The sequence below is a fragment of the Thermobia domestica genome, chromosome 1 (assembly GCF_964235325.1).
Source record: "Thermobia domestica chromosome 1, izTheDome1.hap1.1, whole genome shotgun sequence".
Lineage (NCBI taxonomy): Eukaryota > Metazoa > Arthropoda > Insecta > Zygentoma > Lepismatidae > Thermobia > Thermobia domestica.
The window spans coordinates 129,429,701-129,442,007 of record NC_137454.1 but is presented as its reverse complement, the minus strand read 5'-3'; the positions used below and the strand labels follow the sequence as shown (position 1 = coordinate 129,442,007).

The 12,307-nt window shown below is 35.8% G+C and overlaps 1 protein-coding gene across 2 annotated transcripts in view; it reads right to left on the bottom strand.

Annotated features, from left to right (window-relative positions):
* LOC145689234 (uncharacterized) overlaps nucleotides 1-12,307 on the bottom strand; it is a 41,008-nt gene that overhangs the window by 21,731 nt on the left and 6,970 nt on the right. For both annotated transcript variants that reach the window (XM_081763372.1, XM_081763376.1), the window contains exon 3: nucleotides 3,405-4,135. In XM_081763372.1, the coding sequence (XP_081619498.1) occupies nucleotides 3,405-4,055 (651 nt within the window). In that variant the 5' untranslated portion in view covers nucleotides 4,056-4,135. The remainder of the gene's footprint in view (nucleotides 1-3,404; nucleotides 4,136-12,307) is intronic.

Sequence of the window (12,307 nt, the reverse complement as noted above, 5' to 3'; positions counted from 1 at the left end):
AATAAAATAGAATTACCCGGTTTTCTTTACTGAGATTTCTATACAGTAGGTCTTATAAAAATAAAGTGCTCTGTACTTTAAGACTGAATTAATTTCCCATTCATGATCAGTTGTTTAAACATTGTTCAGTGGTTGTGAGTAGCATTTTCTCTTTAAAATGAAGTTGAAAGGTAAGGGGAAAAAAAGAAGGAATGTCACAAAACTACATTTTCGAGAAAACGGCTTTTTAATAGACCCTATTGAAAACCGCGTACGAAATGAATAGGGTTGAATTACACAAATGGACATTCCTTGTTTTTTTCCTTACCCTTCAATTATTATTATTTTTTTTTCAGTTTAACGTTCCATGATTATGCACTAAATGTGAGGGATATTAATAATAGAATACAAGTTAATGTTGAAGAGGAGGTGGTGAACTGAGATTTAGGAAAAAAAAAGAACAGAAGAACCCCGAGAAAACACACCAAGATGAAGTCCACCACAATCTGACATGAACATGGATTGAATCGAGACACCACGCATCACAATTGAGGTACTGCTGTCTTGTTTTCTTCCCTCGATTATTTATAGTCAAGTAATACGATCCAAAGGACAGTTTTGCTTCACATACGGGCTTCGATCATTATGTATTAATTTATCGCCAATGGTCAGGAATCAACCGATACAAAGCCAGTTTCTATTTTACAAACTAACAACAGTTTCAACTTTATTTATTTATTTATATGATAACCCAGAAGCAGCATTAATAGCATTTTCTCCTGAGATTATACATAGAATAAACGAAAACGTTTGCATGCAAGATAACAATGGTCTATTCTAAGTCTTTCAGAGTGCTGCCTCACTATTCATCTTTGGTAAGTAAAGGAAGATGAAAGCCTCAGTATTCATCTTTGGAAATATGCAGAAGTGAACCTGAAGTTTTCCGAAACTAACGTTTCTGATTCTTAGCGATCTACTGCCAATCACTTCAAGCAACGATTACAACTCGAAACGCCTCATGGAAGGAGAAGAATAGACTTGAAACAATGACAATAAAGTTTTTATGGATCTAAATTGCATTTTCACGCATTCACACTACTCGTTCTAGCAGAAGTGAATTACTTTCTTGCAATTAAACACGTTTCGTGATTTTTTTTTAAATTGTCGTGCCTGGCGTCAATAGTGATGGAAGTTAGTGACCCGTGACCTCGAAGACTTTGAAGTTAGTCCAGAGTCACACAGACAGAGTTGAGACTAGAAGTCAGCCAAATAAGCTCATGACCTGGTGTAACCCGAGAAGATGAAAGCTTGTCATACACAAAGGAAGTATGTGTGAGGCTGGTAATGTACGTAATTGTAATAAAAACAATATTCTCTCCTCCCTCGCTGTTTTCTCACTAATTCTACGTATAATTTTATTTTCTTTCTCGCATATTTTGCATCCTTGTGTCTCAAAGCATTGCACTAAAAGATAACTCTAAGTTTTAACAGGGTATAAACGCGTCAGAATTATTATTAGCATGATTAACTTCATTATTTTATATAAAATATAATATTTAATAAAATATGCATAATAGTAGTCTCCTTTAGGCTAAAGAGCATAACCGTGGAATGTTAAACTAAAAGGAAAAAAATCATTTCTATTTTTCTAAGTTATCAGTTAGTTTACTCTTTAAGTTATTCTTTAGCTTAGTTATCATATAGCTTTCATGGCCAGAATTATAAAAAAATTAACGCATCTTAACAATTTCATCTACTTTTCCATTTTGCTTAACAGTCGAGATCACAATCTTGCAGAGACCTTTGCCTGCATTGGTTCTCGCTGCATCTACACTCCACTTAATATTCAGTCTCCTGCCTGTACTGCTCCTAGGTTTAACTGTGTTCAATGCACAGTTTTAGAGGAGTTAATAGGTTACTTACCTATTTTTAAAGGATTTTTCAATGTAACTTAAATCTTATAGTTTAAATCATTTTTATCTGTACATTCTGTCAACAAAGAATCCAGAATTTTGTCGGTAAAACAAAATATTTAATTAATCATCTAAATTTATTTTGTCCTCTTCGAAATATGTCCCAATTGAAGCAATACACATATGCTAACGATTAACCCAATTATCAAAATATTTTTGGAGTTATTTTCCGGGACAGCTTTTAGCTCCTTCGAATACTTTTGCCACTTACCACTTAGCGAATGTCATTTGATGGGGTCACTTGAGTGAAAACGCCTTTCAAAAAGAGGTAATTTGAATTTTGGGTACAGGAAAAAAATAAGCTAGGACCATACCAGATTATTATGGAGGTTGATCAAGAATATTCTTGAATTTTTCGCAAATCATTCGGTCACAATAATCATCTTCTCTGATGGTGCGTTATCATGATTCCACAGTTCGGGTCCTTCCTTTGCGACAGATATTTTCACGTAAACGTCTCATGTGCGGCCGCTCAAGTAGTGCGTACTCGTTGTTGACTTTTTGTCCTGGTAGGAATTCTTAATGCACAATCAAAAAATGGTCAGCATTACCTTGTTTTGGAGTAACTTTGAAGTTTTTTTTTTTTTTCCCTAATTGTTCCTTCTCCATTCAGTAGCCTACTAACTTGTTTCCATGCCAGACACGTAAACCTAAGTCTTGTCTCCCGTAATAATGCGTTTCATTAATGTAGGAGCAGATCACAAACGATCGAGCGTGTCTTCAGCAATTTGTTTTCGGTGTTCATTTTGGAGAAAATTCAGCTTTTTCGGAATAAGTCGAGCGGCGACGCATCTCATGTCCAAATTATCAACGAGACGAAAGGTTTGGTGTGAAATATTGAGCACAAGTACCATCTCCTTCAAGCTCGCATACCGATTTTTCATTACGATTTCTTTCATTTTCGTAATGTTTTCAACCGTCGAAAACATTGAAGGAAAATCGTAACGAGGCATATCTTCACACATTTCTCGGTCTTCTTTGAATGCTTTGTACCAGTCGTATAGTTTAATTTTGGATACACATGACTCACCAAAGGTCTTTTTAAGACATTTCCAACGATCCTGCACACAAAATTTTATGCAAGCTCTTTGCTCTATATTTTTATCAATTTTAAAAATCGCAAGAGATACTTGAGGTTGACAAACAAAGCTAGCAGATACGAACAAATTAGTTGACCGATCACACTCCTATTGCACATCATAATTAGTCATAGTGCTCTTATCTTATACCAGCAAAAGAATTACAGAATAATGTACAGTACACCGGCTTTTTAATTGAAAAATTCCGGATACTTTCCTGACTGAATGTATGAGTTGTTGTTATCGATAAAATTTTCTTAATAGAAATGAATGTAGGTTTCTACTAAGTTTAAGTTGTGATAACTATCAATATACATTTGGAACTTTTATATCATGTCAGAATGAAATTAATTGAAATTATAGATCATCTTACCTCTTTATGAAGAGCATCTAGTTTAGGATCAGGAGGTCCAAACCGTTTTGGAATTCTTTTAGGCTTTTCTTCAAATTTTGGAATTTCAGGCTCAGACGGTGGTGGTGGTGGTGGCGGAGCTTCTTCTTTAGTTGGTTCTCCTTCTGCTTCTTTTCCTTCACCTTCTCCCCCTCCTTCTTCTCCTTCTGCTTTTACTGCTTCAGCTTCTCCTTCAGCTTCAGCTGGTGGTGCAGCTTGCTCTTCTTGAGCCGGTGGGGCTGCTTCTTCAGCAGGTTCTGGTGCGGGTGCTTCTTCAGGTTTTTCAGCACCTCCTTCAGCTTCGCCCTCTGGAGCTCCACCTTCTTCAGCTGCTGCACCTTCCTCTTCGGCTGGTGGCTGATCAGCTGCTTCCTCGCCAGGCGGAGGTCCTTCTTCTCCTTCCGCTGCTGCTTCACCTCCTTCTTCAGCAGGTGCCTCAGCTCCTTCTTCAGCAGGTGCTTCAGCTCCTTCAGCTCCTTCAGCTGGTGCTTCCGCTCCTTCTTCAGCAGTTGCTTCAGCTCCTTCTTCAGCTGGTGCAGCTTCCTCAGCAGGAGTTTCTTCCGCTGCTGGTGCTTCTTCTTCTGCTGGAGCTTCTTCTGCTCCTGGTGCTTCTTGAGCACCATCATCCGCCATATTTTAAGTTGGGATTTAATGCTTATGCTACAAGAAACCAATAACACGCTTTCCACTTTTGCAGGTTCTGTTGCTGGCCTCTATAAAATATCATATAAAAATATACAATGATTTATACTCATCAATGGTCTGTCTATATATTTATAATGATTTTTGTTTACGTCAGTGGCGTATCTGGAAACTAATTAAAAGGCTTACATACACACGCATATCTATATCTATATATATCTATATATCTATCTAGATATATATAATGCTTATATCTGCCTCATATAAGCATTATGAGGCATTATATAGACCTCATTACATGTCTTGCTGTGGTGGGCAGAAAAAATTGTCAAAAGCCAATGTATTTAACCGCACGCGTCCATTACTTCCAGTTTTTCTCTGTTGCATGGTATTGAAACACTGATTAAATTAGCTAACAGGTAGAAGGAAGTACTAAACTCACTTTCGATACACTCCATAAATAGCTGTGGCAGGCTAGATGGCGCTTGTTCACTTAGGTTCAATTGATCATCTCACTTTCACCCTAGCTTCATTATTTCAGGCTTTCTTAATTCCTTACGGCTTCCGTCCGATACATCTTAATTCACGTTGCTTCCCAATTACATCGTGATACTGGATCAACACCGAAAACCCTTAGTGCTTCCATTAGTAAGGAAGCAAGCACACTAAAGTCATGCGTGTTAATAATTTGGCTAAACAGAAGCTATGCAGTTTAAAACAAATCGACCCGAACTCAGAAGCTCTCGGCGTATAAAGCTGTAGAGCACAATCTCTGTTGCCGAATCGAGCCTGTTCCTAACCGAACTTGGCCACTAATTATAGTGATCTTTATTCCTTAGACAATGCTTCGTTTAATTTTTTTAATCTCTGACAAAAAAAAAATGGTTATTTTAAGTAGGGAGGATATCAATATAATGCAAATCAACATGGGGAGATCAATAACAGTTATGGACATGATAAAGACCTGTCGGAAAAGATAAAATAGACTTAATTTTAATACTCTAGAAATAACAAATAAACAATAATGGGAACTATATAGGTGATCTACGCACGAGAGAAACCTAACGAAGGTGAAAAACCTAGAAACATGGCAGAGAAACCAGATCAAAATCGTACTTGAGAGATATAGCTATGATAATAAACAGAAATAAAAGTACAAAACTTTAAATTTGGTACAGAGATATATATGGACATTTAACATCGAACTCAGGACATATTTTGGAAGTTTCAAAATTATGAACTGTTACTGTGAATTTATTCTAGACCTCGAACTTTTTAAAGAAATCTAACAAAGATATGTGAAAAAGAACAACATACTAATATCTATGGAAGCAAATGCAAAATCACCAATCTGGAATAGCAGGGTCACTGATTAAAAAAGAAAAAAACAAAAGAAATGGTCACACAAAGTGAATTAGTAATAAATAGAGGCCATCCACATACCTGCAGGGTTACGCAAGGAGCAGTCAGTCCAACATAGACATAATCTTACTAGCATAAATTTACTAGGACTACATTAGCTCCAATCACAAATTGGAGGATACTGAACGAGACTACTCTAAGGGAACATAATTTAATCGTATTTGAAATAAATAGTAAAGCCACAAATGGTTCATCAGATAACACCCTAATATGTAATACTAAAAAAAAATGACTGAAAAAATTAGAGAAAAAGATAATAAATCTTCTAGAAATAGAAGATAACGATAAGGTGGACACACTAACGGAGAAAATAGAAATAGAGTTGATAAATATAATTTTTTTTAAAAAAAAAAAAAAGAGAGAGAGAGAGAGAGAGAAAGAAAGAAACCAGAGGAACCGAGAAAGTAAAATCAGAAATATTCAAAAAGCAAATGAAGGAATGAGCGTCATACTTGTCAAGGCTATATAACATATGTCTAAACTGAAATAAATATCTAAAAATTGTAAAATAGTGGAACAGGTAATTATCAAGAAAAGGGAAGAAAAATGAAATGACAACGCAAAAGCCTATAAACCAATGTGCTTCTTAAATATAATTGGAAATTTCTTCGAGAGGGTAATAATAAAAAGGTTAAACAAATATTAAAAAACGGAAAAACATGCTTTACAACATGGTTTCCACAAAAGGAGTAGCTATTAGGAGGCTATGAAACTAGTTGAAGCAGGAAAAAATAGGATAGTGATAGAAATAAGTGGAAGCTTTGACAATCTATAGCCAAAACAATGCATGAACTCATGCTGAACTATTGCACAGATCGGGATATAACGTATAGATCAACTCATAAAGACATAACTAGAATAACTACAAAAGATGCACACAGGGGTACTTACAAGAGAACATCTTATATTGATAGTAGCGTTGCCAAATCAAACAATGTGCAATCGATAGAGGAGTGAAGAAAAGTGAGAAATCCAAAGTTTTACGGGCCGACACGCAGAAACACAGGAGATACAGAGGAAAGAAGAATCTAGAATCATGTGAAAATAGCAATGCAAAAGATACACTGACACAGAAATAACTTCAAAATGATTAAAGTAATCAACATGATATTTACACAAGAGTATAATAAGAGAACATATAGTACACGATTCTAACTAGTTAAAATCAAAATATGAGCCCACAAACAATAATATAATCACTGAAGCGTGAAAATAAGGGACGAAGCACAGTGTTGAAGCAGGTTTGCCCAAGTGGAAAATCAGAATAGTATAAAACACAACACACAAAACTGAAATGATGCACGCTCTTGGATTGACAATTGATTAGCAGGCTCACGTTTCTGATGCGCGTAATATTGTATCACCTCACACATTATTAGTGGTCAATTTTTTAGTGTTGCTGTTCATAAAGCGCTCCGCAGTGTGTTGGTAATGTATGTACTCTTCTACATCCGAAATTTATGCAGGAATTCATATAGGCATATCTTCAAATGTTGGCAACACGGTGCATCATGACTTCACAGGTATGGTTCTAATCATACTTAGATTTTCTACATGCTATAATTTGTGTTTCGTGCCATTTAACAAAACTTCATTTTGTGCTCAGTTGGCAACACTGCATTACATATGATGTTATTGAGCATGTCTGTGGGTACAATGTTTGCTTACTATACTATTGTGTAAATACCATTTTGATTACTTTAAACATTTTGAAGTTATTTCTGTGTCAGTGTATCTTTTGCATTGCTATTTTCACATGATTCTAGATTCTTCTTTCATCTGTATCTCCTGTTTTTTCTGCGTGTCGGCCCATAAAACTTTGGATTTCTTACTTTTCTTCACTCCTTTATCGATTGCACATTGTTTGATTGAGCAATGCTACTATCAATATAAGATGTTCCCTTGTTATTAATATGGGTTGTTGCAATAGAGCCATGTATTATTATTATTATTATTATTATTATTATTATTATTATTATTATTATTATTATTATTATTATTATTATTATTATTATTATTATTATTATTATTATTATTATTATTGGAAAATTTGGAAGAAACAGAAGTAATAAGATATGCAGATGATATAACTATTGCTATATCAGCGCCCCCAAGAGTTGAATTAGAAAGGGAAGGAAATAAAATATTAGACAAATTACAAAACTGGTGCAAAAGAAATAACCTTACACTTTCGGAAACAAAACTAAACATACTATTTTCGACCAAAAGATTCAAGGAAACGTTATTCTTAAAATATTAAAGTTGGTAAGAAAAAAAAATAATAAAATAAATAAAAATAAAGGAGTCTAAGTACTTGGGAGTATGAATCGATGAGAAATTTAAGCACGCAAGATGTATTGAAGTGGTATTAACAAAAGAAGGTTGTACACAAACTGCTGACATTTGTACGGAGAGACTACCAGATCCCTAATAAAATACTCCAGATCTATACAAACCTATAATCATTATACAAATATAAGGTATCATAGATTTTTTATGAACATAATATGTAGACAAACCATAAACAGACCACAGAGAGAGAAGTCTCAATTATTACTGGCGCAAGAAGAACCTGCACATTACCAAGTACTAAGATAAGCAATTAAAAATTGAATTAAAAACAAAGATTTGGCAAAAATGTTAGAAATAAATTAATTCCAAATAGTGAAGCAGAATTGGACGCTCATATCTAAAGAAAGTAGTAACAAGGGTGGAAAAATTAGACTAAAGAATAGAAATTGAAAGAATATATTCCGGCCATTAAAATAAGGAAGAAAATAGGAGAATTAAATAAAAAAGACAATGAAAGTACTCACAGGCCATGAACCTTTCAAATCTTACCTTAACAGATTAAACAGAAAACAAACATGTAATTGCAGACTAGACCAAATACCGGAACATGTACTTGTAATTTGGGATTGTGAACATTATACAACAAATGAGGACATAATGGGTATTAGAAATTAGCTAAGAATGAGGCAAAGGATAACATTAGAAAGGTCAACATAATATTAAATAATATCTCTAAATATTTTTAATAATTAGTGAAGTTATTCAATAAAATTAATTAACTTCACTAAACATAGTGGAGAATACGTGGAGAAGAATCGAGGAAAGAAGAGAAAGTGGGCGCATATGATTTTTAACACACCAAACTATGAAATTTTATACAGGGTGTTTCAAAACAACACCGACAACGTTTGGGAGGTGATTCCTGACACCAAGATAAGACAAAAAGTATAGACCATCCTGGGTGCACAAATGCTTTCTTTCGGAGTTATAGGCTGCCAAAAACATGAAAAAATGTATTTTAAAGATTCATAGCTCCAAAACTATGGGACCTATCGTAGTCGGACCAAGATTTCACTTAGGAACTATTATGTGCCCTATCCAAATATCCAAGTTTCAGAATTCAGTAGTACTTCCGCAACAATTTTTATGGAGGTAGTTGAAGAGTACTTCATATTATATGCCCCTGGCCAAACTGCCTCTACAAAAATTGTTGCGTGAGTAGCTTAGGATTCTGAGACACGCATTTTGGATAGAGCACATAATAGTTCCTAAGTGAAGTCTTGACTCGACTACGATAGGTCCCATAGTTTTGGTGCTATGGGCCTTTAAAGTTCATTTTTTCGTGTTTTCAGCAGCCTATAACTTTGAAAGGAAGCATTTGTGCACCCAGGATGGTCTATACTTTATGTCTTATCTTGGTGTCAGAAATCACCTCCCAAACGTTGTCGGTGCTGTTTTGAAACACCCTGTAGATGCAGATTTGGAAATATGTTATCAATAAAATAAACATTTCTGAAAATAATCCAGAACAGTTTAACCTCACGTTCTTTTGTGTGTGTAATTATACCTGGTATTGTGTGTGCGTTAGGGAGCGCGCTGGCTCAGTGGTAGAACGTTCACCTCCGGTGTTTGAGGTCCTTCGTTCGATCCCAGCTCGCGCCGTGTGAACTTTGTGGTGGACAAACACCATGCTCATGGGTTTTCTCGGGGTTCTCCCGTTTTCTCCCGCTTTCTTCATTCCACCATTTCATTCACTTCTCATCTTTACTGTCTGTTTTAGCCTCACCGGCATAATCGTGGGACGTAAAACTCAAAGATTTCATTTCATTTTGTGTGTGTGTGTTATTGAAGAAGTATTTATGTTTAGCTCGGCAACAAATCAAATGGAAAATTGAACGAAACAGAACTTAAAGATGTTTTGGAAACCAATAACAAGCTTTAATATGACATTCCTGTTGGTTGTTAGAAGTGTGTCTTCGTCTTAAATTTCTTTTTCTCACCATATTATTCTATTTATTTTCAGGCGGTGGTAACAGGAATTAATTGGGAAGAATTTACCCAACTAGATTTATTTTTAACAGATGGTAAAGGAAGAAAATGAGAAACCAATTTATTTCCTATTTTATGTTTTCAATGTATATTATTTTGAAGTAAAGTAAATTGAAATGTGCGTTTACAATAAATAGGACCGGAAAAATTGGCCAGGGCGGGGGAAATGGAGCCTATTAGTAAAAATATTCTTAGATAATGGGTTACTTGTCTACTAAATTTTTGTAAAATCCGGCAAGTAGTTACCAAGAAATAAAGTACCAAATACAAGACGAGGCTGTCCCTGCCTGAGCTCGGCCACCAAATATATCAATTTTTATTCTTTGGACGATGAGCTGTTTGTCCACCAAATTTACTTTAGATCCAGTCAGTAGTTCCCGAGAAATAAAGCACTATATATACACAAATACGTACATACCCTTACACAAACACACATACCTAGAATATAAGCTTCCTTATGCTTATTTCGGGAGCACGAATATATAAGGGAGTGACTACATGTACGGTAAATTAAATATAAGCATTTACTTTCTTTTCTAATGCTTTCTATTCGCATCCACAGATGGTGAATTTTGAAGAGAAATGTTAACAAGAAAGATTCCAAGTATACAGTATATGACTATAGCTTCTGGAAAGTGAGCTTTTTTCAACATGGCTGTACAGTAATTTATTTTGGTATTTTTTTAAGGCCGTCACATCGAAATCATAAATTGAGCGTGCTACATGTAAGCAGAATCATTTTTGGTGTGTCTATACTAATGAGAGGAGTCAAGAGCCAGATCAGTCATCCTCTGGCTACGCCACTGGTTAACATACATTCTACAGTAGTATGGTATACAGGACAATAATTATACCAGTAACTATTTACGAAGTAAAAATTTCAAATTATAATGTGTTGACATTAAGGATGGTCCCGTTTGAACCTAAAGATGAGAGATAAAGGATATATTATTTTTTTTATTTAATAAGCATTTATTTTAACGTTCCTAGTTTAACGAGATCGATAGACAACTCCCTTCGCGAGGGCAAGGGTCAAATGTCAATGCAAGGGCAAGGGTGCACGAAGGCGAGGACAAATTACCAATACGAGGGCGAAGGCGATAGACAACTCCTTTCGCGATGGCGAGGGTGAATGAGGGCGAGGTACAGCTCACAGATGACGAGAAGAACCCTAAAACAGGGATAGCGGGGAAACGTCAACGACACGGTCAAGTCCATTTTCGGTTTTTGAGGTGTGGTCAGTGGCGTATTTACGATTTTGTTTCGGGAGGGGCTTTGCTAACTTTCGGGTGGGGCTTTGCCTGAAAATGTGAAAATTCTGCAAGATATTTCATATAATTTACTATAGTAAGTAAGATTTCGGGGGGGCTTAAGCCCGGAAGCCCCCCCTAAATACGCCACTGGGTGTGGTCTATACTTAGATGTCGTCTGCTACTCCGGATAAAGTTATATGTGTGCCATTCCGTGGTGTCATTTGAAACCCCCGTGCAAAAACTGGGCGAGCCCATACCTACATCACACTACTTATCCTTCTCGTCATCTGTGAGCTGTTCAATTTCCTTCACGGGAACGAGGGCACACGAGGGAGAAGGATAAGCTTCCTTAACAACAATTATTTTGGAATTTGCTGTTTGACCAATTTTGGAGAGAGGTAATACTTAAAATAACATTTCCCATATCTCCTAGATGAAAGGCTAGCGTCATAGCAAGATTATAGATAGGTAATATTCTTCCTTTCATTTAATTGCAGTCAACAATTTCTTTTGTGTACTTCTATATAATTATTAAAAATAATAATGCAAATAAAAACAATATTTACATGTTTCCCATGAAAATTTTCGGATAGAAACAGTGCTACGTTTAGAAGCGGGTGTGCCTCATTGTTGCCCTGCCTGTGCTGGAAACTTTTTATGTAGATGAAAAAAAAGGTCTACACTGTTAGGTTTAAAGTGCTGCTAGTAAGACAGCTGAAGTTTGCAGCACGATGGCGAGGGAGATGGACAATTCCTTCGCGATTGGTGAGGATGAACGAGGGCGAGGGTGAAGGTGTGCGAGGGTGAAGATAAGTTTCCAAGACGAGGGCGAGAGTAAACGAATGCGAGGGCCAACTGCCACTGCAAGTTCGAAGGTGAGTAAGGTCGTAATAAAATGAACCCTTGTGATTGAGACAACTTCATAAGTAAATTTTCTTCTTTTTACACATTTGCGTGTAAAGGCTGTTTTATTTTTTTTTTTCGAGTAAACTGACAAAAAAAAATACAAGAAGGACTGTGCTTCTTCATTGTGTGCAAAGGCACAGAGGAAAAATTACATAGATTCTAATAATGATTTACTTGTTCTGTGAAGAAAAGTTGACGTCTCTTAAATTGCCGGTAACACCAGAATTTCAGTTTATATGGAGTTTATATGAAGTACAGAAAAGTATTCTATAGCAGTAATAGCATTGTGTTAGCCGCGACACCGGACTTTTGCTGTTGAAA